This window comes from Natator depressus, chromosome 4 (assembly GCF_965152275.1).
Source record: "Natator depressus isolate rNatDep1 chromosome 4, rNatDep2.hap1, whole genome shotgun sequence".
Lineage (NCBI taxonomy): Eukaryota > Metazoa > Chordata > Testudines > Cheloniidae > Natator > Natator depressus.
This window is the reverse complement of record NC_134237.1, coordinates 84,527,926-84,553,459: the sequence shown is the minus strand read 5'-3', so window position 1 is coordinate 84,553,459 and position 25,534 is coordinate 84,527,926. Positions and strand designations below refer to the sequence as shown.

The 25,534-nt window shown below is 43.5% G+C and overlaps 1 protein-coding gene across 2 annotated transcripts in view; it reads left to right on the top strand.

Annotated features, from left to right (window-relative positions):
• The window catches only part of ZDHHC2 (zDHHC palmitoyltransferase 2), a 105,546-nt gene that overhangs the window by 6,290 nt on the left and 73,722 nt on the right, over window positions 1-25,534 (top strand). For both annotated transcript variants that reach the window (XM_074951340.1, XM_074951339.1), the window contains exon 2: window positions 18,319-18,345. In XM_074951340.1, coding sequence (XP_074807441.1) covers window positions 18,319-18,345 — 27 coding nt within the window. The remainder of the gene's footprint in view (window positions 1-18,318; window positions 18,346-25,534) is intronic.

Genomic DNA, 25,534 nt, shown 5'->3' with positions numbered 1-25,534 from the left:
ATGAACGTTGTCTACTCAAAGTACAGTTTCTGCAGAGCTGCTATTCTCTGCTTGTGAAACCTAATCTTTAAAAAAACACTATTTTTCAGTCAATGTTCAGCATGATTTTTGCTCAACTTACAGTTCATCACATTGAGTTGGGGAAAAAAACTTCCACTCATACAATATTCTTTCCAGGATTAGATATTATGCTTTCATTCCTCCCAAAATCAATCTTTGTGTTGGTGAAATTATAATCCCCTGAGAATCGGGTTGGAATGAAAGGCTTTTACACAAGTTGATACATAGTAGCATCAATGTGATATAAATTATTTGCAAGTGTGCTTCATCTCTGTTCTGAAAGGACCTCATAGGAGGACCTGATCATGAAACTCTTAACGTGAGTAATCTTTACACATCCAGGTAATCCCTATGATTTTGAATACATAAGCGCTATTTGTTTAAGGATTGCCTAATTAAGAGGATAGTTTGGTTGCCATGCATGCTCAGTCCTTGGTGTCCTTTCTGATCTATCCAGCAAAGCCTAGCCAAATGTGGTGGGTTTTGTGATGTGGACAGCACTAGGAACTAAACAGAAGGTGCCAATTCACTTCATGTAGCGCATCAAACATCATTCAGATATTATTGGCTTTTGGTGACTACGTAAAACACTAAGGTAAAGCATGGTAATGTTTTGTTTAAGCACACAAGTAGTACACAATTGTTTTTATGAATTTTATTTCCATCTACTCATTCTGACTTCCGGCACAAAATCAAATCACAACAAAACGGGTAGATGGTTCAGGAGAATACAGTGCAAACAATCTAGCAGGATTAATGAAAATGACAGTAGCACACTTTATTAAAGGCGCAAAAGACATTTTTGTGTGTAGAGCAGTGGTTCCCAAACTCGTTCCGCCGCTTGTGCAGGGAAAGCCCCTGGCAGGCTGGGCAGCTTTGTTTACCTGCCGCGTCCACAGATTCGGCCGATCGCGACTCCCAGTGGCCGCGGTTCGCTGCTCCAGGCCAATGGGAGCTGCTGGAAGCGGCGGCCAGTACATCCCTCGGCCCGCGCCGCTTCCAGCAGCCCCCATTGGCCTGGAGCAGCGAACCGCAGCCACTGGGAGCCGCGATCAGCCGAATTGCGGACGCGGCAGGTAAACAAAGCTGCCCGGCCTGCCAGGGGCTTTCCCTGCAGAAGCGGCGGAACGAGTTTGGGAACTGCTGGTGTAGAGGATAGGGGTTACTGTAAATTTTCAGATAGTGTTAAACCATTTTACAGCTTCAAAACTTCAATAAAGGTAAAATATGTGCAAATTTTATTGTGAATTCAGATGCAGAATATTAAGTCATATGAGAGGAGAATCAAAGGTTTAGAATTTTTGTTTAGTAATTAGTTTTATAATTTTATTCATTAGGGTAAATGGATAGTCTCACATCCCAAATAGATTTTTCTCACGTCAACAAGCTGTTATCTAAAGAATCTTATAATTAAGAGGTCACTTTTTATTTTAAGGACATGGAAATTCCTTATTTTTATTTTTTCTAATAGATTTTTGCATTAAAACTTGAATAAAATCAAGAAGATGTGAAATTGAGTATTTTACCTACGTGGTACCTTACCCTGACTTCTATCAGAATGAGATTGAGAGATAAGGGTGACGATGTCACTGAATGGGACATTATGAGATAAAACCTTTTTTCTGGTGCCTGGACTTCTCCCTTCTAACAACTGACCCCCAGTCTAAGGAGAGATGGTAATAGGATTTGATGTATGGCCCCGAACTCGTAAACCAGTGACTGAGAACTAGCACTATTCCTGGAAACTATAAAGAACCACAATGAAGATAATGAAAAAATACTAAAATTCAGAGGCATTTAAAATCTGGGTAGAGATACCTGTTAAGGAAAAATGGGTATCTAAATCTGAATGTTAACTAAAGCAGCCCAATGTGTATGACCCCCTCCCCCTGAATAATTGGAGAAAAAAATTGTAAAAGAACTAAGTACTTATAATTTAGATCACAGATTATTAAAAGGTATAATTATATGTTACACATTTTTGTTGGAAAGCAAATAGTGTTTTTTATTTAAAGATAAACAGTTAATAGGACATACCTCCTTATATTAATATTTTTTTAAAAGAGGGAGCAAAAGATAAGAAAATACAGTGGAGCGATGGTATTTGTTTCCATAACCAACATGATAAAATCACTTGTTTGGCTGCAGTCACAAATTCTAGACAGCTGTCTCTTTTGGTTTAATTTCAGTAAATCAAGATATTGTCCTACCACCATAATAATAGAAATCTGGGGGTTGCCGACTCTGAAACTTTGTGTCATTTTTCTTCAGATAGCTTAGTTGTTAATCTAATATAGGTAATAAGTCACTCTTTCTCTTAAATCTTTCATTTTGTTGGGGGGTTTTGCAACCGAAGGGATACAAATACGTTGGGTGCATCCACAAACATTCGAAACAAGTGTCTGTATTTAACTTCAACGCACCAGACTATGTTCCTAGCACTATATCCATAGGAATCTGGGGGCTATGGCCCCTGTAATAACTTGTGTCAATTTTCGAACATTGAACCAGAAGATATACCTGATTTCAAAGCCAAAAAAGAAAATGCCTGTGTTGTCATATATAATAAAACTTCCCCTTATAATAATGAATTGACAAAGCACTTGTAGTATATCTTCAGCTTAGGTTATTAAAACTGAAAGCTATGCAAGCAAGAATTTTTTAGATAAGTTTAAAGAAAATATCATGGAGCGTATACAAGCTCTTGACCTGTCCACAAGGGAGTAGGAATTAGAGAAAATGTCCAGGTTTTCACAAAATGCTATCTAACTTATTTTTAAACTCACCCCCATGCTTGGACATAGCTGGACATATATGCAGTTTTAAAAAAAAAAATTTTAGCAAAACATTTCAACACACACATCCTCCACGCTGTCTATAGCAAATGTACATCTCAATCACTTATGTGTTTTATAGATAAGTCTCTCACACACACATTGAAAATGCCCAAAAATGATTCTCATTTGTGGCCCCAAATTAAGAAATAAGAGAAATGAAAATATCTATTTAAATTGTCTCAAACTCCTAAGAAAAGTTCCTTGAAGAAGCAGTTTGTTTCTTTCTGAAATCATTAGGGCAGCTGTATCAGTGATCATCAGGTTGCAGTTTTCCATTGTAACTTATTTTTTGTATATAATGTATACTGCTTGCGGCATATGCAACAGCATAGGAGGGCACAGAGCAAACAAAGTGTGCATTTTGGTTCACCTTCCAGAATTAGCATGGGAATCTGTACTGGGTCCTGTGTCTAATATCGCTTATCCTGTGATCCATGGAATTCAGAAGGCAAAGTTGGGAAGTTGTCTGCAAGCAGGGGCAGAAGCTGCCAGATGTTTCTATTGGTGGGAAGTGACCCTGATGAGAGGTCTCCTGTTCCTTCGTGCTGTTGTTGTTCTGCATGATCAGACTCTGGAGGACTGTTCAGCTGGAAATGTTGCCCAGCATGCTGTAGTCAGGTGTCAATGTGGTCAGGAGGAAGCTCATGGGATTGGAGGGAAGTGACCCAAGCACCTCTTCTGCATCACCAGTAGAACTATTTGTCCTTTGAGCTCCTCTTTCCCTCCTCTCTCAACAATACTTGGGGATGACAGCTTCCAAGAGGTCACTCTTCATTTTGGGTCCTCTGTCCTGGACACGCAGGAAGAAGGAAAAGATAACAAGGGATGTGGCTTAACAAGACCACAACTCTATTAAACTTAACTCATCTAGAACTATCTGGCATTAACTTGTCCCGTACAGGGCATTCTTCTGTCCGTAACCTGTTCACATGGCGGAAGCCTTCCATCAGCTCCTCACCCCTCCATACCTTCCCCCTGCCTGTTCCTGAGACCCCACCACCTTCTCCTCTGAGTGTTAAGGGGCTATTTCCTTGCTGTCCCAGACACTAGGAGTGCTCGCCCTATTCCCCAGCTTCTTTAGGGGATGTGTTCCCCTAAATCCACTTTCAGTTCTGGTAATTTAGGGAACCGGACCCCAATCAAACAATTACATGCGTTAACCACCTGCTAAGGTGCGACTACTTGAACTTTATCTCCTAATCTACTCACTGGGTTGCTGAGGGGAAGGTGAAAAGAATCTCATTCTTCCCTGGCCAATTTGGCAGGGAAAATTTCCTTCCCAGTCCAGAAAGTTGACTTGAGGGCAGTGCCCACAGGAGACCCCAGTTCTATTCTAATCCCCGAGGAGGGCGGGTGGGAGCTGTTGCTCTGAGTTTGTAATGGCAATCCAGCCAGGGGAGAAAAGGTGCTTCTGCATGGGAGCCAGTGGCCTTCTGCTGCTTCCCCACAGACCAACTAATTAGCTGTGATCTCCCTCCTCCCAGCTACCCTTCCCCTTCCTAAACTCGTGAAGGAATTGAGCTCCCATGTTGAAGGTAGGGGGGCAGAAGAGACTCTGAAAGAAGCAATTGAGCCCTCTTTCCACAGCCAGCCTAGAGCCCTCTTCCCCCCAAAGCTGCCAGGGGTACATTTTGAGTAATGTTTGTTGCTCACTGGGACATAGGATCTGTTTATCGTTTTCTCTCCTTGTCTCTGTTGTTCTTCCTTGCCTGTCAGTCAACCTGCCCACACATAGGAATCTCCAGTAATTTTAGCTATGCTACAACTTTCATCTGAGAAATTATAATGTGCCAAGTTGAAATATATATATTTGCATTATTTAAAAAGTTGTATGCTATTTTTACTTGTAGAAAGAGTCATGTTGACAGTCTCAGGTGCAAGGATTGGAATGGACCTGAAAAAGAGCAGTATAATATGTGTACACAATACAATGAGAAAGAAGAATATAAAATAATTTGTGGGTATTTCATGAGCAGATGGGCTAATACTTTCTGAGTATAATAATCAGAAACTTGGGACTGAAAACCTGCACAAATCTGTTAACGCTGCAAGATTTGAAATGAGGTGAGGTTCAGCAGTTCAGAACTTTGAAAAGAGGTGAGGAAAAAATAGATTTCAGACCTGCAAAGGGAAAGATGTAGTGTGGAAAACGGTAACAATTACAAAACCTAGACAGTGTAATATATTGGAAATATTTGAACTTGAATATTTTGAATCTTGGAGCTGAGAACAGTGTGAGCTGGGTATGCAGTGTCTAATTGCTGTTTTTAACAGAACTTGGTCACTACTCTATGAAATATGTTTCTTTAAATGTACATCCTTTTGCTGCTTAGTGTTTACGCCATTCAGCAAATTTTCCGTGTTTAAGCTACCATTTACTAATGACCGAATACACTGTAAGCTTGACCTACTTTCTTGTATCAGCAATGTTGCTACTCCCCAGGAGAAGAGGGGAGGGGAAAAAAACCTACAAAGAGCTGTGCCTAACAGGCCATAAAGGATCAAATAATAAAGTGTTGTGAAATAACATTAGGGTGACAGGACTGTCCGTATAAAATCAGGACATCTGGATTTTTGGGTCTTTTTCTTATATAGGCTCCTATTACCCCCCCACCCCTGTCCCAATTTTTCACATTTGCTGTCTGGTCACCCTAAATAACATAGAAATATTTGTATATAAATAAATATGCATTTTAGATTTGTTTTCAGTAAATTTATGGCAGCTTCTTATTTTTTGGGTACATTATGTAAAATGAGCATTTGTTCCTTTCTAAAACCAAAAATAGTGAGTCATCAAATTTTTTTTTTGTAAAACAGTTATAATTTTCCTTGTGCTTGACATTATTAATTCATGTCTTTATTAACTTTCCATATATTAGTTTCTTGCACCTGGAGTAATAAGAAAACATTCAGGCAAAGTACATTGTTGGGTTTAATGCTTTAACTATTACATTTTAAAAGTTTTCTTAATTTTTTTTGCTTGAGGCTGAAAATATTAATATCTCCTCTTAAACAAATATAAGGTGATAGTTTATGCCGATGATAAATTTAAGACAAGACCTTATTGTATTAGGAACACTAAACTGGGTAAAGAATGGTGGAAAGTGGATTGTTTTTTTTTTCCTGAGTTTAATTTGAACACAACTCTTGAGTGTTGGAGTAAAGCAGAATAATTGAGTGAGGTGAGAGCTATCCAGAATAAGTAAATATGTTAATATATTTGTATAACTTTTACCATGATGATGGCTGCCAATAAAATCTTTACAGTTTTGCCAGTGAGTGTAGATAATGTTGCTTATGGAGAACACCTCATTAAGATTTATTATTTGTAAAAAAATGTTAGTTAGAAAACTTCAGTGAGTATTGTTAATTTACTATTCTAAGGCCATGTCTGCACTGCAAACTTTGCCTATGTGACTTGCTTCAACTATAAGGCTGCTGCAGTTAGTATATCACCAGTGTGTGTGCATACCTGGCTCCTTGCATCTGTGCTACACATATGCACCAGGAATGGTTCTGTCGATGCAGTGTGGTGCACCACGTGTAGGTATCCCAGTGCAATCTGCCATTGTGTAGCGTGCTGTCTTTTAGGAAGTTTTGGCAATTCATGGTGGGGCAGAAACGAGTCATGCAGGGGTGACTGGGAGCAAGGGATCAACTTCCCAGCATGCAACTGTCATTTATATCGTATAATTTTTGCACGTTTTTAAAAAATCCAACAAACCTACTATTATCACAAGCGTTGCAAGCGTAAGATGCATGATCCTCTGATATTTACATCCGATGAAGTGAGCTGTAGCTCATGAAAGCTTATGCTCAAATAAATTGATTAGTCTCTAAGGTGCCACTAGTACTCCTTTTCTTTTTGCGAATACAGATGAACATGGCTGTTACTCTGAAACCTAAGAAGAACTGAATCAGCCGGGAACATGACGATTTTGTAGAGGACATATGGCTGTGAGACATGATGAGAACCAATTCAGGGTTGTTGGTAGCATTCATAGAGCAGTTGCAGATGGTAGAGCGCTGCTTCTGGGACTGAGAAATTAGCACTGACTGGTGGGATTACATCATAATGGGAAGCTTGGTATGACGGGCAGTGGCTGCAAAACTTTTCGATGTGCAAGGTCACATTCTTGGATCTGGGTAACAGCCTGTAGCTCACGAAAGCTTATGCTCAAATAAATTGGTTAGTCTCTAAGGTGCCACAAGTACGCCTTTTCTTTTTATTCTTGGATCTGTGTGCTGAGATTGCCTTAGCCTCTAGCACAGGAACACCAGAATGAGAACTGCACTGACAGTGGTGAAGTGAGTGGCAATTGAGCTGTGAAATTTACACCATTGGATTACTACTGGTCAGTGAGAAATCATTTTGGAGTTGGAAAATCCATTATGGGGTCCATTGTCATGCAAGTGTGCAGGGTCATTAATCGTCTCCTGCTATGCAGGACATAATGGATGAATTTGCAGCAGTGGGGTTCTTCAACTGCAGTGGACCAATAGATGCCATGCATATCCCTATTTTGGCATCGGATCGCCTTGCCACAGAGTACATCAACAGAAAGGGCTACTTTTCTATGTTTATGTAAGTATTGGTGGATCTTTGGGGATGCTTCACTGACATCAATGTGGGCTGGTCCGGGAAGAAGCATGACTTTCCCATCTCTAAGAACACAAGACTGTTCAGAAAGCTGCAAGCAGGGATCTCTTTCCTGACTGGCAGATTACCATTGGCTATGTTGAAATGCCAATAGTGATTTTGGGGGACCAGCTGTGACGTTTCACTCCATATTCTTTATGAAAATATGCTTATATTATGAATATGACATAACTGAGATATGCTTTATGCAAGATGGTTCATGTGAGATATCATTGGAAAGGTTATGATTTACTGAATGTGATTATCCAATTTGTTTGCCTGTGTCATTTCGACAGGTTTCAGAGTAACAGCCGTGTTAGTCTGTATTTGCAAAAAGAAAAGGAGAACTTGTGGCACCTTAGAGACTAACCAATTTATTTGAGCATAAGCTTTCGTGAGCTACAGCTCACTTCATCGGATGTGGACCCAGCCCTTGGAATGGCAGTGTTCTTCCACTGGGAGGCAAAGGGTTCCCGCCTTACACAAGAGCTATATAAGGCAGGGGAGTGACATCATCGAGGTTCTCCTCTGCCTCCCCACTCAGAGTCACTGAGAAACACCTGGAAGCAAAAACTGAACTGTGGGGAGAAGGGTTTTGGCGACAAAACAGCAATAGCGTACACACTGCAATGTGACTTTTTTCGAAAAAAACCCACCCAGTTTTCGCAACAAAAAACTTCCACCCCTGCGAAAGACTTTTGTCTTTTCCCCTCCCTTTATTGTTGACAAACAGCCAGTGTAGACACTACAGCTCTCCCCCCCCCCCCCCCCCGATTTTATTGGCCTCCAGAAAGTGTTCCACAATTCCCATGCTGCCGCTCTGGTCAGCAGTTTGAATTCCGCTGCCCTGCAGCCAACCAGCTCCTCCCCATTGCAAGGCCCGGGAATTTTAAATCTCATTTCCTGCTTGCTGGCTTCCCAGGTGGCTTCCCAGGTGAGCATGGGTGGCTATTGCTCCCGCTTGGACCACCGCTGACTTGTTGGGTCTGATCAGTATATGGGGAAAGGAGTCTTCAATCGCAGCTGTGAGTGACCCGTAGGAATCGGGACACATATGGGCAGATTTCTCGAGGCTTGTGCGAAAAGGGCTATGATCGGGACACGGAGCAGTGCAGAGCGAAGATAAAGGAGCTGAGGCAGGCGTACCATAAGGCGTGGGAGGCGAACCATTGCTCCGGTGGTGCACCTAAGACCTGCCGCTTCTATAAGGAGGTGAATGCTATCCTCGGTGGTGACCCCACTTCCATTGCCGATAGCCCTGTGGATACTTCGGAGGCAGCAGAAAGAGAGGCTGAAATTGTGGATGAAGAAGTCGAACTAGAAGAGGATGTGGAGCTCCCAGCGGGGTCACCCGGTGGGGCAGGCAGCCAGGAACTTTTCTCCATTTTGGGAGCGCTCAGTGGGGAGCAGGAAGCAGATGAGACGCCGGGTACGTTGCTGTGGCTTGTGTAGGGAATCAAAAAGTGGGAGGCAGGTAGTATTTTCTGTAAGCTGGACATTGCCCTGTGTAGCTAATCTGCATGGCCAAGCAGGATGTCGATGGACATTGAGACCTGCAGGGAATCCTCCAGAGAGAGGCTCTGGAAAGTTTCAAAGAGGTACTTGTTAATCCTCTGCCGAGATTCCAAGGGATTGCAGTCTTGTTAGTTCTCCCATTGTAGGAAACTGTACCATGCCATTTAGTGATCACTGGAGCTGGGACCAAAGCGGCACATAGCTGGGCTGTATATAGACCAGGGTGAAAGCCACAAGCATGCCATAGTTGTGCCCTGGTTTCCCTGGTTAACTGCAGCAGTAAGTTGTCAGCCAGCAGGTTGGCCACCTGTGAAAAAGTGTGTGATAATTTTAAAATGAGTTCCCTGCAAAGCTGCCCTGCAAGCCGTGACCATTTTGTCCGTACGCACAACCGCCTTCCCCCCACTCCTGACACTCACCATGATTGGGGTGCTCGCAGAGTTGTGTGCCTGCCTAGAGTCTCAGAGAGAAAGTGATTTCTACTAGCAGAAGGCCCTGGTTACTAAAATATTTCATTTGTTTGCTGGAATGTAACAATCCCTCTTCTGTGCGGTACAGACCTTGAGGAACACACCACATACCCTTGCCGACCGGCTTCGGCAGATAAGGAAGAACCCTAGGCGCAGCAAAGAAGACATGTTCCAGGAGGTGCTGCAGCTCGATGAGAGAGAGACCAGGGCACGGAAAGAGTGCTGGGAAGCCGAAAGGGAGGACAGAAAAGAGAGTGCCGCTTTTGCTAGGCAAGCGACGGAGCAGATGATAAAAGTGATGGAGGATCAGACGGAGCTGCTCAAGTCTTTGATACAGCTGCAGACTGAGCAGATCCGTGGTCGACCTCCACTGCAGCACATGCACGTGCACAATTCTTTGCCAACCCCACCCCCCTCTATGCCCACACATTCCTTTTCACAGCCCCCCTGAACCTCCCCATCACTCCACCCCCTCTCACAGCTTGCACAATGATCGCTGGAGCTACACACAGTTGTGAGGTTTTACCCTTTTTTAACAATAAGTAAAGGCTAAAGTATTTAATGGTACAACGTTTTTATTCTGTGTTCTACAGAAGCGTACAGCAATCAATTCACTCTTGGGAACAGGCTTCTAAAACGTTGTGTTGCATGGATCGTGGGCCCCAAAATTGTACATGGATGCATCAGGGAAGCAACTCCAAAGCAGACGTGTTACTGCCCTCATTGTCAAAGTGGTTCCTCAAAGCCTCTCTGATGTTAATAGCAGCCTTCTGGGCTCGTCTGACAGCCCTAGCTTCTGGCTGTTCAAACTGTGTAGCCAAGCGCTCTGCCTCAGTGCTCCACACCTGAGCAAACATTTCACCCTTAGATTCACACAGATTATGCAAAGTGCAGCACGTGGCTATGACCACAGGACTGTTATCCTCGGTAAGGTCTCGCCTGCCACTGAGAAACCTCCAGCGATCTTTCAAATGGCCAAAGGCACATTCGACTGCCATGCAGCACCTGCTCAGCCTGTTGTTAAAACGCTTCTTGCTGATGTCCAGGTGCCCTGTGTAAGGTATCATGAGCCAGGGCTGTAAGCCGGGTCTCCCAGGATTACTTTGGCCATTTCCGCATCCCCCACTGTGATCTTGTGGTCTGGAAAGAAAGTCCCACCTGCAGCTTTCTGTACAGGCCTCTGTTCCTGAAGATGCATGCTTCATGCACCGTTCCAGACCAGCCTGCATTGATGTCCGTGAAATGCCCCTGGTGATCCACAAGCACCTGCAACACCATGGAGAAGTATCCCTTCCAACTGATGTATTCAGAGGCAAGGTGGTCTGGTGCCATTGGAATGTGTGTGCCATCGATCACCCTACCACAGTTAGGGAAATCCATCTCTGCAAAGCCATCCACTATTTCATGCACATTTCCCAGAGTCATGGTCTTCCACAGCAGGATGCAATTTATTGCCTTGCACACTTGGAGTAATACAGCCCCAAGAGTGGACTTCCCTATTCCAAATTGATTTGCAACTAACCGGTAGCAGTCTGGATTTACCAGCTTCCACACCGTGATTGCAACACACTTCTCTACCAAAAGGGCAGCTCTCATTCTGGTGTCCTTGCGCCGCAGGTCGGGGGCCAGCTCAGCACATAGCTCCAGGAAGGTTGCTTTATTCATCCTAAAGTTCTGTACCCACTGGTCTTCATCCCGCACCTACATGACAATGTGATCCCACCAGTCAGTGCTTGTTTCTCTAGCCTGAAAGCGACGATCTACCGTATGCAGCTGCTCTGTGAATGCACAAAACACTGATAAGTAACTGCTGTCCGTATCACACTTGGGTGCCTGCAATTCATCCTCTGTCAGTAACTTTGCGAGTAACTCTGCTGCCATGCGCAATGTCCTCATGACAATTAACTGCACATAGGAAAGAAGTGCGGGATCCATCCTCTCTCACCGCAGATGCTGGCGCGCACTACAAAAGACTGACAGCTGGAAAAATGTCGCAAAAGGAAGCCAGAAACCATCGGAGGGCTGGGACACAAAGCGGTGCATGACAGTACATTTTGCACATCCCAGGATGCGCCATGCTCCGTTTATGCATTCCCACAACACCTAGCGATGGATGGTGTCGCCAGGCACTGTGGGACACATACCCACACTCCATTGCTCTCGCTGTTGACGATGGTGCCCCGAATGTGGACACAATCTGTTGACAGAGTGAACAAATGTAGACACGCTTTGGCAACTTTGCTTTTGTCAATTTTTTCATGTCGACATTAGTTTCATTGAGAAAACTTGTCAGTGTAGACAAGCCCTAAGCTGGAAGGGCGTCTAGTTTGTGAATAACAATACTTGAGGTGTCAAACTGGAGACCTGTGTAGCTGCCTTTCAAGACTTTCTGTAATCTGCTTGCAATGATATCTAGGGTGAGAAATTACTATTTGTAACCAATTTCTTTAGTGAAACAAGCTTAATTTGCGTGTTTGGTTTTATTTGCTTAGTAATCTGTTTTGTCCTGTCTATCTCTTATGTTCACTTAAAATCCACCTTTTGTAGTTAATACATTTATTTCTTGTTTATCATGTAACCCAGTTTGTACAATTCATAATGGGGAGGAGAGGAGGAGAAGAGTCTGTACATGCCTTCCTCCACATTGAGGGAGGAGGCAGATTTCATGATATACCTTTGGGTCTGTACTTCAAGAGAGGTGGACACCTGAGTGCTGGGGCAAGTCTCTTAAGCTGAGTTTTCGCAGAACTGACCTCAGTGTCTGTTTGGCTTTGCAGTTGGGTGTGGCCTGCCTGTGTGTGTGCTGGAGAAGGCTTAATGGCCTAGCACAGCAAGACAGGTAAAAAGGGTGCCCAGGCTGGCATAACAGGTGGGCTCAGTGGTATCTCAGCACATCATGTGGCACCTTAAGGGGTCCAACCCATCACACCAGCCTCCCTCTTGCTCCTCTGACCTCTGAAGCCATACACTGACTACCTCGACTACGCCAACGAAAGATGCAGCTCAGCAGGTGCAGAATGAGAGTTGAATGAATTTTTGGTAGATTGAAGGGATGCTAACATTGTTTACCTCAATGAAAAAACATCCCAAAGGTTACAGCTGTCTGTTGTGTCCTGCATAATATCTCTGAAACAAAGACGGAGGAGTTCCCACAGAGGTGGAGCTGCTGTCTGCTAAGTGTGAATAGCCAGACACAAGGGCTATTACAGGAGCTCAATGTGGAGTTATACAGCCCAGAGGGGCTTTGAAAAAGCACTTTAACAGAGAGCCACAGTAATGAATAGTGGTGTACTGTGCTCCCCTTGGTCCTGCTGTTTTGGGACTTATTCGGAATTTTGGGTTACTTGATGTAGATCTATGAATATAACATTGTCAATGCACCTATTAATTTTGCAATGCTTGCTGTACATTTATGATTATTACCGTTTGTTATTGATCCTGTGAGTTGTCATGCTGAACAGTAACAAATAAGTGGGTGCCTTCAGAAGTGCTAGGTACTCTGCAGCATATGTTGTGAACTAATAAAGATGAATTATTTCCAAATAATAGAATTGTAGTCAGTAACAAAACCAGTGCAAAGAAAAATCTGTGTAATTTAAAAGCAAATATGTTAAAAACTTAATAAATTAATGGAGCAGAATTTATGAAGGGGAAAGAACATTCATGTCCATTTTACCTACGCATTCAGCAACTGTGGCTTTCACAGGTCAGTGTATGTGAGGCTGTGGTTGTCTTAATGTCCCCCGGAGTGGAGTAGTAGGGGTAGGGATGAGGCCCCTGATGCCACATAAAATGTTGAAAGGGAGGTGCTGTAATGGAGATGTCCGTGGACTGCAAAGAGAGGAGAGCCTGTGATTGTTAAATCTGTAGGTCCATAAGACTCTGTGTTTGCTGCTGGAGAAGCCCATTATGTCCTGGTGCATCTCCCTCTTCTTTTCCTGCTTGGACTCTAGAGCCTTTCTCCAGTCTGCTCTTTCCTTCTCCAGGCCATCTGCAGTGTTCACCCTCTAGGCCTTTTGCTCAAGGTCGGATGCAGCACTGGCTTGCAGGATCTCATTGAACATGTGATCGCAAGTCCTCTTCTTTCTCCTCCTTGTCTGGCTCAGGTGTTGTGTGGGTGTGGAGGGGGAACCCCTCAGGGTGCCATGGCAGCAGCTGCAGATAAATCACACAGAAGTATCATTGTCAATATAGTCACAACAGAGAGCAAGAGTTAAGATTCAGAGCTCCCTTCCCTTGCTCCCCTAAAGTTTTAAACAAGACATGTCTATTGACACTTCTACTTGGGAGTGCTTGTGTATGGCACCACTCACAGCACCAGCCCTGGTGAGTATGGCTTGCCGGGGAGAGGGAAACGAGGAGGGAATTGCTCAGTTGCATGGAATTATAAGTATAGGTTAGTGGCACTGTAAATTGGCACCAGTGTCCACAGATGGTAGTGATTTTAGCTGATCTCTCACTCGTGTGTGCAACAAAAGCATGGAAAGTACAGCTGCTGTCCCAGAGCGCCCACCCCGGCCTGTATGCTTCTAGACTGTGTATTGCAGTGTTGACTACTGAAGTTATTGCTGACTGGTGTAGGGAAAGTGTCCTATTGCAGAGGAAGAGGCTGCCATATGTAGAAACCTTCAGCAGAAGATTGCAGAGTACCTCCATGAGAGCTCCATCGAGATCTTTCAGGAGGATTCAAGGGATGACCCTGGATACATAAACTGCTCCACCTGGGCCCCCTGGCCTAACTATGGGGAATGAAAAGGATAATGCTACCTCTCTTTGTTGTATTGCTACCTCTGCTAGTACGAGTATATTACTGAAGAGTGGATAGCTGTGTCCCTTGAAGTTGGGAGCGCCATCGCTACTTCATTGTAATGGGAAATACAGTTACTGACTTAACCTGAGGTTCCTGCCCCTGCGTCAGGCTTACTTGTGCTCAACTGCTGGGACTGACTGGACTGCAGTGGAGTTTCAAAAAGGTCCTGGCTTGCAGCATAGCTGGACCCCTGGTCACATGTCCCCCATCAGAGGTATCCAGGGTGGTCTGCGGGGTCGGGGAGTCTTGGCTAAATATGGCACGTGGCTCTTTGTAAAAGCACCAGGTCTGCGACTCAGCACTGGAATGACTGTTCGCCTCCTTGGCCTTCTGATATGCTTGCTGCAGTTTCTTCTCCTCCATCCCCCGTGCTATTTGGTCGTAGATGACCATGTTTCTATGGCTAGTTCATAGCTGTGCCTGCTCAGCCTCTTCTTCCCACAGGCCCAGGAGATCCAATATCTCCAAGCCAGAGTGCATCTGGAGTATGTAGCTGGCATGATCAGCTGGGCAGTTACACACAACAAGGGAGAGCTGCATGTTGTGTTTGCCAATCTGGACAATCAGGAATTGGCATTTCAAAAATTAGTAGGGCCTTAAAGGGGAGAGGGGCCTTCTGGTCTCCATGACCCCTCGGCAGAGTGGTCAGTGTTGGGCATTTTGGGACAGCTACTGGAGGGCTGTTAGACTCAACATAAGTAATAATGTCTACACTCACGCTGTGTCAACCTCAGTACATTGACCATGGCTGAACTCTGCTCAGGAGGTGATGTTACTGCGTCACTGTAACAGAGCACTTAACGTCGGTAGGAGAGAAATTTAAGTGTAGTCTCATGCACAGCTAGGTCAAAGCAAGGTGGCTTTTGTAGACCAGCCCTAATTCTTAATTGACTTAAAATAAACTGAAATAAGGCTTATTTAAACCAAAATAAGAATGCCCACACAGTCTTTTGCACTGGTTTAGCTAAATAGGTTTAAAATCACAACAAGTTTAAATTGGTGACACTTTTTTGTCTAGATAAGCCCTTTGAAATGAAAGAGTAGTTTCCTCTAGAGTCTAGACAGTAGCAGTTAGTAAATAGCTTCTGGAAACTTTGATCTTAAACAGATCATCTAAAAGGAAGTGTGATAAATAACCACAAGTGGAGTCTTACAACAATATATAATGCCTAAGTAGTTACCGAATACAGCTGGTTGGGAATGATTTCCCACTGGAAAATGGCCTTGTTTGCAAAATCAGAATTTTCCATGGGAAAACTCCAATTTTGTTAAGTAATTTTATTTTTCTGTTAGGAAAACTTAAATGAGGGCAGCCTGCCTGGAAGGCTTTTGCCAATGTCATTGTCCACCTGCAGCCAGAAAGTGAAATTGAAAAAAACCTTCCAGTAGGGCTGCTGAGGCTGAGTGCCCTGACATTGCCTCCCTGCTAGCTGGATGGAAGGCTTTTGTCAATTTTACAGGTAGAAAGTGAAATTCACAAGAGCTTTCCAGCTTCTCCCAAAATGGAATTTTCTGGAAGTCCCTTGTGAAAAATTTCAGGTTTGACTTTTTGTCCTGGTTCAAGATGAAACTTTTTTTGAAAACCATTTTCCATCCAAATCTTCTACAGAACTGTGTAGCTGTGAATCATGAAGTGCTTTCTGCCTACTTCTGTGAAGTGTTTATGGTAGCTTTGAGCATTCCTCTTGGAAAGATCTAAGTGGTGATAGCAGTTGCTCCTCTTCACTAAGGACGCTTACCTTTTTGGAGTCCTATGTAGCTCAATCTTCCAGTCCCTCTCGCTTAACTTGTAAAGGAGGTTGAGAACCTATTGCTGTGCCACCAATGTGCTGATGAGACCTAGCTGTCCTCTTACCTAGGACTGGCATTGTGGTCTCCCTGCCGTTCTGATGTTTGGTTAAAATAGGGATGTGGAGGAAAAACGGCAGGCTAAGGTTCAGAATAGACAAGATAGAGATGGTGATGGTTGGAAGAGAGCAGCATTCTGAGAAATGGATGGATTGGCTGTGGATATTTGATAAGTTGCATATATTCTTCAGTTGCCGCATTATTTTATTGTCCTTTTCAACTCTTCTGTGGGTTTCCAAGTAGTCAGTAATGTTTTCATCTTCACTTGATGAGAATGTACCCTTTCTCCTGAGGATGTGATTAGCCATGGTGATCCGTGCTTTTATGACCTTAAGGTGAGACTATATTGCAATAGTTTTCACAGGAGGCTGATCCTGAAGGTCAACAAAAGGTGCAACTGCTGCTGCTCGTAGCATTCCACATGCGAATTATGCCCACCATTGAGAGCACATCATACTGCTACACTGCACTTAACATTGGCTGCCAGTTAAATTGAGAGTCCAATTCAAGATGCTGGTGCTCCTCTTCAGAATCCTTATTGTATCAACTACCAGAGTAACTGCCTCTCCCTCTGTGATTGACAGGAATACTTTGGCTAGGTATCTTCTGTGTCTTGCATAAACCAAGGGAGGAGCATTGAGTGGAAGGCCATGGAATTTGCTGCTACTCTGTATCAGGTTGAGCAGGTCTCTGTTTATGCCTTTTCCTTTGAGTTGGTAAGTCAATCTGGTACTACAGTAGGTGATTCCATTGAAGCAGATAGCCCTTAGAAAGGAAGGGAGCTCCACTCGTGGTAGTAACATTGGAGTGTAGACAGGGCACCAATATCTTAAGCGCCTTATCATGTAAACCTGCTCTGAACTGGTCAGTTCTGTGCAGTGATTAAAATGCTGGTGACCATCTGTGCTGAGTTCAGTGTTTCCAGTAGTGGTAGTAACAGCAGGAAAATTTGAAGAACAGAAGTCCATTGTAAAGATGGCCTTTGTGCATGAAGTTTTCCTTGTAAGCTAACCTGGGTGGTAGTTTCATTTCTGATTGCAGTCTTTAGCAGTGTCATCCTTCTGGTCCTCCAAAATCTTGCAAAAGTCCTCATCAAAAAAAGGGAAGTCAGTACTTGATATTCCCAATGATAAAACAAACAAGACAAGCTGGAATGGGGAGGAGGGAATAAAAAATAAATGAACAAGTAGAGCCCATTTTAATATATCATAAGCGAGCAGTAAATGGCATAAATGTGTCTTGCTTTATATTTCACCTTTAGAGGAGTTGCTGGAATGGCTTTATTCTTTTTTGTGATATCCGCTCTGTATTACACTCCAGCTGCACATCAAGAAGCTAGGTTTCAGAGTAGCAGCCGTGTTAGTCTGTATCCGCAAAAAGAACAGGAGTACTTGTGGCACCTTAGAGACTAACAAATTTATTAGCTTTAATAAATTTGTTAGTCTCTAAGGTGCCACAAGTACTCCTATCAAGAAGCTAGTGACTGCTTTTAAAAGAACCATCCTTTTCAAGTGACGGTAATGAGTTTCTGTATTGTTGTATAACGCTCTGAATAAAAACAATTTGCTTCTTGTTAGGTCACTTGTTTGTTCTCTCAGAAGGTTGTCTTCATAATTTTATGGATTACTGATTAAGGCCTTGGTGCTGGAATGTTGGCAGTTTTATGTGAAATTCTGCCTAATGGGAGAGGCAGTATGGTCTAGTGAAACGGAGTGTCTGCAAAAAACATCCAAGTTCTAATCTCAGCTCCATAGGTGCTGGAACTAGGAGTGCTGGGGGGGCTGCTGCACCCCCTGGCTTCAAGTGGTTTCCATTATGTACAGAGTTTACAGTTTGGTTCAGCGGCTCTCAGCGCCCCCACTATAAACATTGTTCCAGCACCACTGCTTAGCTCTGGCGTGGCATTGATAATTTATTTAATCATCACAAAAAATCAACACCATAAACACATTTTAATAAAAACATGATTCAGTGTAAAAATACAGGGTGTCTAAACTTGAAGTTTTGATGTTTGTTTATTATCAAAGGAATGTTGGGAAACTAATGTATGAAATATTTGATTTAGGACTTTATCTGTTTTCAAATGATAGCAAATCATGTTTTTTATTTTATTCCTTTTTTCTTTTCTTTTTTTTGCAGTATCCATGGCAAATATTGGAGAAAAAGGTAAGCTATATCTATATATATCTTAAACAATACTGTCATTTAATGAAGCTGAGCAACACAAAAGAAAAATAAGCAGGCCTTCTGGTCATTTAAAAATAATCAGACCTGTACCTCAAATTTATTGCAAAATCATGTATATCACATTAACTGGATCTATGAATCTCACTTAAAAACAGCTAATCTATTGTTTTTACGACCATTGATTTATCTGTAAGAAGTAAGGTTTTAAAAAATAAGGAGATTTCAGTGATTTTTAGTTTTCTCAAGTTTGTAGTGTTTAAAAAGTTATTTTTAATTTTGCTTAGACTTCTATTCTACAGACCTAGTACTTAGAAGAAGAGTTCTGTTTTCCTTCCTTATCTGTACTGTTCTGTTTTAAGGAGGCCCCTTTGAAAAAAAGTACTTTAAAATATGTGAATTTTAGTGGAAATAAAAGGTGCCTCTGGGGACAGGCAGTAGTAGTGAAAGCTTTTCCACTACTCACTTGACTAGAAAAAAATCTACTTCTGTTGGATGAGGTTAATTAATTCTCTACACCTATTTAATATTTGATGTGTCTGTAGAGGCAGCCAGCAGAGAGATCAGGTGTAATGTGGTTTCTATTATGTGAACATCTATTCAGTCAGGACTTTGATAATCAAACTTCCTTCACATTGAGCTCCAAATAGCCATTGCACGGTAAAGAGAGGAAACCTACATTTTCCAAGTACCTCTAATGGGAAATGTTGACATTTTGAAATTACATTCCATTGTGAAGCAGAACAAACTCAAAATAATGGCAATATTTACAAAACAAAAATCCAAAAAGCTTCAGATTGGAAATTACAACATTTTTATCAAAAACTAAAGTCAGATTGTTGAAACAAATTTTGTCATTTCAAATTAACATTTTTGAAATTAAAAAAAGGTTTCTGAACATCCATTCCAAACAATTCTTCCAAGTGGAAAATTGAAAACTTGTGTCAAAATCAGCATTTTCCTGCAGAAAAATGTTGATTTCAGTGAAACCGCATGTCTGACAGGAAAATTTGTTTGAAAAATGTCAACCAGCTGTAATGGTAATGTTGTTTGCTTAGTACTTGCCTAGTCTGGATTAGATCTAGAAAGTTCCAGAGGATCCCCCTCCCCCCCATACACACAAAATAAACAGCTGAACATACTTTCTTCAGACTTTTCAGAAGAAGACTCAGAAGCATAAATAATTTCAGTTAGAAGGATTTTTTCAGAATTATAAAGCCTTGAAAATAGAGGATTGGAATGAAAGTGCCTTCTCAGTCATCACTAGAATTGCTCCCTCTAGGCTATATTACTTTCAAGTTTATTGAAGTAGCATCTAGGAAAATGTACGGGGTAGTTCAGGGATGCAAGTCTCTCCCTTCCCCCCACCTCTCCACCCATTTAAAAGAAATGGTTCAGCTTTTTCTTGTGCTTGTGTAACTCCAGTAGTTTTTGTGTTGGCACATATGTGGTTCTCAGTGAAGCAGTGAGTTTTGTCAAGTTAAGAAATTCAAAATAATCAAATTTTGTGCAGTTCATGATTTCCATTAATGATCTATTTGACATGTGTAAACTTAAAACATATCTGTAGTTTCCCACACCTGATCTGAGAATTTTGAAACAATAATGCCAGAGGATTTTCCTGTCTTTGCATGCAGAGACCAGATGGTAGTTCTGCAGTAATTCCCTTGTAGTGCACTAGATGGCACTCAAAATTCCCATTTTTATAATAGGCGGCACTGGTAGTCCTGCCTGCATTTCCCAGTTTTCAGTTGCTTATAACTTGGGCAAGCTTTAACCACTCAGGATGAAATTTCCTGTGCTGGCTGTCTGCCTCAGGCTGAATGTTTATGCAGAATTTCAGCAAAAAATAGTTCAGCCATTTCTGAGAATGAGATTAGAGAAAAATACGTCGGTTTGCCCATATTTTTGGTTTTAAAAAATCTTACTACTATTTCATTGAGAAACTCTAGTGCCTCCAGAGCAAGGCTCAGAATTTGGCAGGTGGATTGCTTTTGTGTCAGGGATGTGCCTAGAAAAACTGCAAATTTGGCTAAGTTATAAACCTTTGAAAAATCTCAGGGACTTGGAAGTTGAGAGCAGAGAAGGAGACTTAGGATCGAATGGGCGAGGAGACTGGAACTGAGATGAGAAGCCCCATGGGAGGGGAGACTCGGATGACGTGCTGGGGAGGAAAAGATGAGACTGGGGGAGGGGATAAAGGCAGAAGGGGCCAGGCTTACAGGGAACGGGCAGAAGAGTCTGTGAGCACTAGAACAGTGGTTCTCAACCAGGGGTCCGGGGCTGCCAAGCAGGGCCAGCATTAGACTCGCTGGGCCCAGGGCAGAAAGCCGAAGCCCCACCGCATGGGACCTGAACCCCTAGGGCTGCAGGTGAAACCTGAGCAATGTAGCTTCGTGGGGGTCCCTGTGGCATGGGGCCCCAGGCAATTGCCCTGCTTGCTACCGCTTAATGACAGCCCTGGCTTTTTATATGCAGAAAACCAGTTCTTGGGCACAAGTGGGCCATGGAGGTTTTTATAGCATGTTGGGGGGGCCTCAGAAAGAAAAAGGTTGAGAACCCTTGAATCATAGAATATCAGTGTTGGAAGGGACCTCAGGAGGTCATCTAGTCCAACCCCCTGCTCGAAGCAGGGCCAATCCCCAACTAAATCATCCCAGCCAGGGCTTTGTCAAGCCTGACCTTAAAAACTTCTAAGGAGGGAGATTCCACCACCTCCCTAGGTAACGCATTCCAGTATTTCACCACCTTCCTAGTGAAAAAGTTTTTCCTAATAGCCAACCTAAACCTCCCCCACTGCAACTTGAGACCATTACTCCTTGTTCTGTCATCAGCTACCACTGAGAACAGTCTAGATCCATCCTCTTTGGAACCCCCTTTCAGGTAGTTGAAAGCAGCTATCAAATCTCCCCTCATTCTTCTCTTCCGCAGACTAAACAATCCCAGTTCCCTCAGCCTCTCCTCATAACTCATGTGTTCCAGTCCCCTAATCATTTTTGTTGCCCTCCGCTGGACGTTTTCCAATTTTTCCACATCCTTCTTGTAGTGTGGGGCCCAAAACTGGACACAGTACTCCAGATGAGGCCTCACCAATGTTGAATAGAGGGGAACGATCACGTCTCTCGATCTGCTGGCAGTGCCCCTACCCGTACATCCCAAAATGCCATTGGTCTTCTTCGCAACAAGAGCACACTGTTGACTCATATCCAGCTTCTCGTCCACTGTAACCCCTAGGTCCTTTTCTGCAGAACTGCTGCCGAGCCATTCGGTCCCTAATCTGTAGCGGTGCGTGGGATTCTTCCGTCCTAAGTGCAGGACTCTGCACTTGTCCTTGTTGAACCTCATCAGATTTCTTTTGGCCCAATCCTGCAGTTTGTCTAGGTCCCTCTGTATCCTATCCCTACCTCTCCTCCCAGTTTAGTGTCATCTGCAAACTTGCTGAGGGTGCAATCCACACCATCCTCCAGATCATTTATGAAGATATTGAACAAAACCGGCCCCAGGACCAACCCTTGTGGCACTCCACTTGATACCGGCTGCCAACTAGACATGGAGCCATTGATCACTACCCTTTGAGCCCGACAATCTAGCCAACTTTCTATCCACCTTATAGTCCATTCATCCAGCCCATACTTCTTTAACTTGCTAGCAAGTATACTGTGGGAGACCATGTCAAAAGCTTTGCTAAAGTCAAGGAACAACATGTCCACTGCTTTCCCCTCATCCACAGACCCAGTTATCTCGTCATAGAAGGCAATTAGATTAGTCAGGCATGACCTTCCCTTGGTGAATCCATGCTGACTGTTCCTGATCACTTTCCTCTCCTCTAAGTGTTTCAGAATTGGTTCCTTGAGGACCTGCTCCATGATTTTTCCAGGGACTGAGGTGAGGCTGACTGGCCTGGAGTTCCCAGGATCCTCCTCCTTCCCTTTTTTAAAGATGGCCACTACGTTAGCCTTTTTCCAGTTGTCCGGGACTTCCCCCGATCGCCATGAGTTTTCAGAGATAATGGCCAATGGCTCTGCAATCACATCCACCAACTCCTTTAGCACTCTCGGATGCAGCGCATCCGGCCCCATGGACTTGTGCTCGTCCAGCTTTTCTAAATAGTCCCGAACCACTTCTTTCTCTACAGAGGGCTGGAACATGTTACACTGCAGTACCTGGGATGGAACCCAAGATTCCTGAGTCTCTGTTCCTTTGCTGTCCATGAGTATGCCTCATCCTTTCTAGTGCTGGTCATATGGAGAATGGCAACCTACTACTGCTGTCAGTTTCTCCTTTGACACAAGTTCTGAGAGCCTAAAGAAGGGTTGGGCAAACTACAGACCGCAGGCCACATCCGGCCCACCAGCTGATTTAATCCGGCTCTCAAGCTCCCGCTGGGGAGCAGAGTCTGGGGCTTGCCCCACTCCCATGCTCCAACCAGGCAGCGGGGTTGGGGGCTGCTCCGCATGCGTGAGCTGTGGCTCCCAGAAGCAGTGGCATGCCCCCTCTCCCGCTCCTACGTTTAGGGGCAGCCCAGGGGCTCTGCGCGCTGCCCCATCCGCAGGCGCCACCCCCGCAGCTCCCATTGGCCAGGAACTGCAGCCAATGGGAGCTGCAGGGGTGCTGCCTGTAGACGGGACAGCATGGAGAGCCACCTGGCTGTGCCTCTGCATAGGAGCCGGAGGAGGGACATGCTGCTGCTTCCGGGAGCTGCTTGAGGTAAGCACTGCTCGGAGCCTACACCCCTGACCCCCTCCTGTACCCCAAACCCCTGCCCCAGCCCTGATCCCCCTCCCACCCTCTGAACCCCTCAGTCCCAGTCCGGAGCACCCTCCTGCACCCCAAACCCCTCATCCCCAGCCCCACCCCAGAGCCCGCATCCCCAGCAAGAACCCTCACCCCCTCCTGTACCCCAGCCCCAATTTTGTGAGCATTCATGGCCCACCATACAGTTTCCATACCCAGATGTGGCCCTCAGGCCAAAAGGTTTGCCCATCCCTGGTCTAAACATTCCAACTGATGACCTATGTCAGTATCAATATGATGCCAAGTGATGGAATTTGTTTTCACTTTGCCTTTTTAATTACATAAGAAATGAGACACAAAACCACTACATTAAAGGAAAGTTAAGGTTGCAAAGTCAAGCACTGAAAAGTTCGGAACTGCAGAACTATGTTTGCCTGTGAAATCTTAATTTGGCCCCCTTGTGTGTATGCCTTATGATAGTATGAGATCATGTAAATAAGACTTTTTTTCCCATAGAATTTCTGCCTCATTCAGTGCACAGGATGGACCTATCAGGGGATCAAACAGGGTTGTGTAGTAAAGGAGGCTGTTCTCTGTAGGACCCCTGGTTCATTTGTTGCAGAAGGTGTGTGGAGAATGAGTCGAGATTACAGGAAGAGAAAGTAGTCTCATGGTTATACAGTTGAATGCTGCCCTGGAAAATGGGATTCTGTCCCAGCCTCTGCAACAGAGATGCTGGGCAAGTCACAAACTTTCCACAGGTGGTCACTAGGTGTGTTTGCCTCATTTTCTGGGTGCCCAACTTGATGCTCTGGGGTCTGATTGGCAGAAGAACTGAGCACTCACAGTTGCAAATGCAGACAATGGGAGCTGTGCTTTGAACATAAAAAGTGCTATATAAGGCTAAGTACTCTGGAAAAAAAATAGTTCCTTGTCATCTCAAATTGGGCAGCCAAAATTAATGGAAACTTTTGACTTAATCCCTCTGTGTCTCAGATCACGCTCTATAAAATGAGGTAATAGCCCCCCCCCCCCCCCCCCGCCTCACCTCACAGTGATAGACAATTAATTAGTGTTTGTGAAGCACTTGGATTCTATAGTGATGAGTGCCATAGAAAAGCCAATGATGAAAGTATTGATTTTGTATTCTGAACAGGGTTTGATTAGTACGCAGTAAATAAATCCTAGGACCACACATTGTAAAATGAGGATAATACAAAACATTGAAAGCTACTCATTGAGTAAACTCTGTTTGTTCTGGGTACTGAGTGAGGCAGGGGTCCTTTGGAGAAAAAACAGCATGTGATCACATAATTAAAGAACGTATCATACTGCATACGTAGAAGGGTATGCAGGCAACCTTAATTCTGGCGGCTCCTAACTTCTGAGTGCTTCGCTTTGCAACCTTAATGTTCTTTTAACGTATTTTTGAATATAATTATAATTACAGTTTATTTGATATTTATATTGCACCAGGAAAGTCCTCTGATTTATAGTCATTTTGTACCACGAATGTGTGTGGTGCTGTCATCGTATTGTTGTAAATCATAATGGAAAATAAACAATATGCTGAATTGCATATTGTGTTGTCAATTAATGGGTATGCTGTTTTTCAAAATCATCCCTGCAATATGATTTTCCCCTTTTCCAAGTGTGTTCTATAGTGTAATGAATGTTTCCCATTTTCAGTACAATAATTTCTACTGGGTATGAAGTGCACTGCAATATTTTGTGCTGTGTCAGTGCCATGAAGGACAGCAATTTGAATAGCCCTTGTTAATTACTTTAATTGTGAATTTCTCTGTCAGTAGTCTGCAGTACCATATAGTTCTTTATTATATGCTGCAGTTAAGCCCTGTTTAATTGTCATAACCCATCACTCTCTGTCATGTCACGTCACTGTGGAGGGATTATGTAGCCTCGTGAACTAGGATTTGTGTTTTTTTGATCAACAGTGCTTGCCTAATGCTTCTACCATTATCTGCTCTGTTCACATTAGCTAAGGCTTGACTTAATCCTGGCCATCCCCCTTTTTCTCCTGACACAAAGCAACGAAGATGGTCAGGTTGCTTTTTCTTTGATTATCAGTGATTGCTTGAAAAAGTATGAATGAATTGTGAGTATTCTATTCATGTTGTTTCCATTACGAGTTTGTATAACAGATTATGTGACATTTTCTAAAAAGATAGCACTTGCTTTTGAAAGAGCAAAAGAGTTTTTCATTTTGACAAGAGAATTTACATGTTTGTGTTGAGCAGTGCCAGGCTTTTAAGAATCTTTTGTATGGAGAGGTGGTAGCTTCTTCACAAAGGCTAACACTAGATTTTTAATATAAGCCCTCTTTTAGCCTTGCTCCCTCCTGTAAAATCCTCAAAATGGTAATTTCCTCTTCAAATTTTGCATAAATAGTCTGTGGCCAAAGAACCATTTTTGTTCA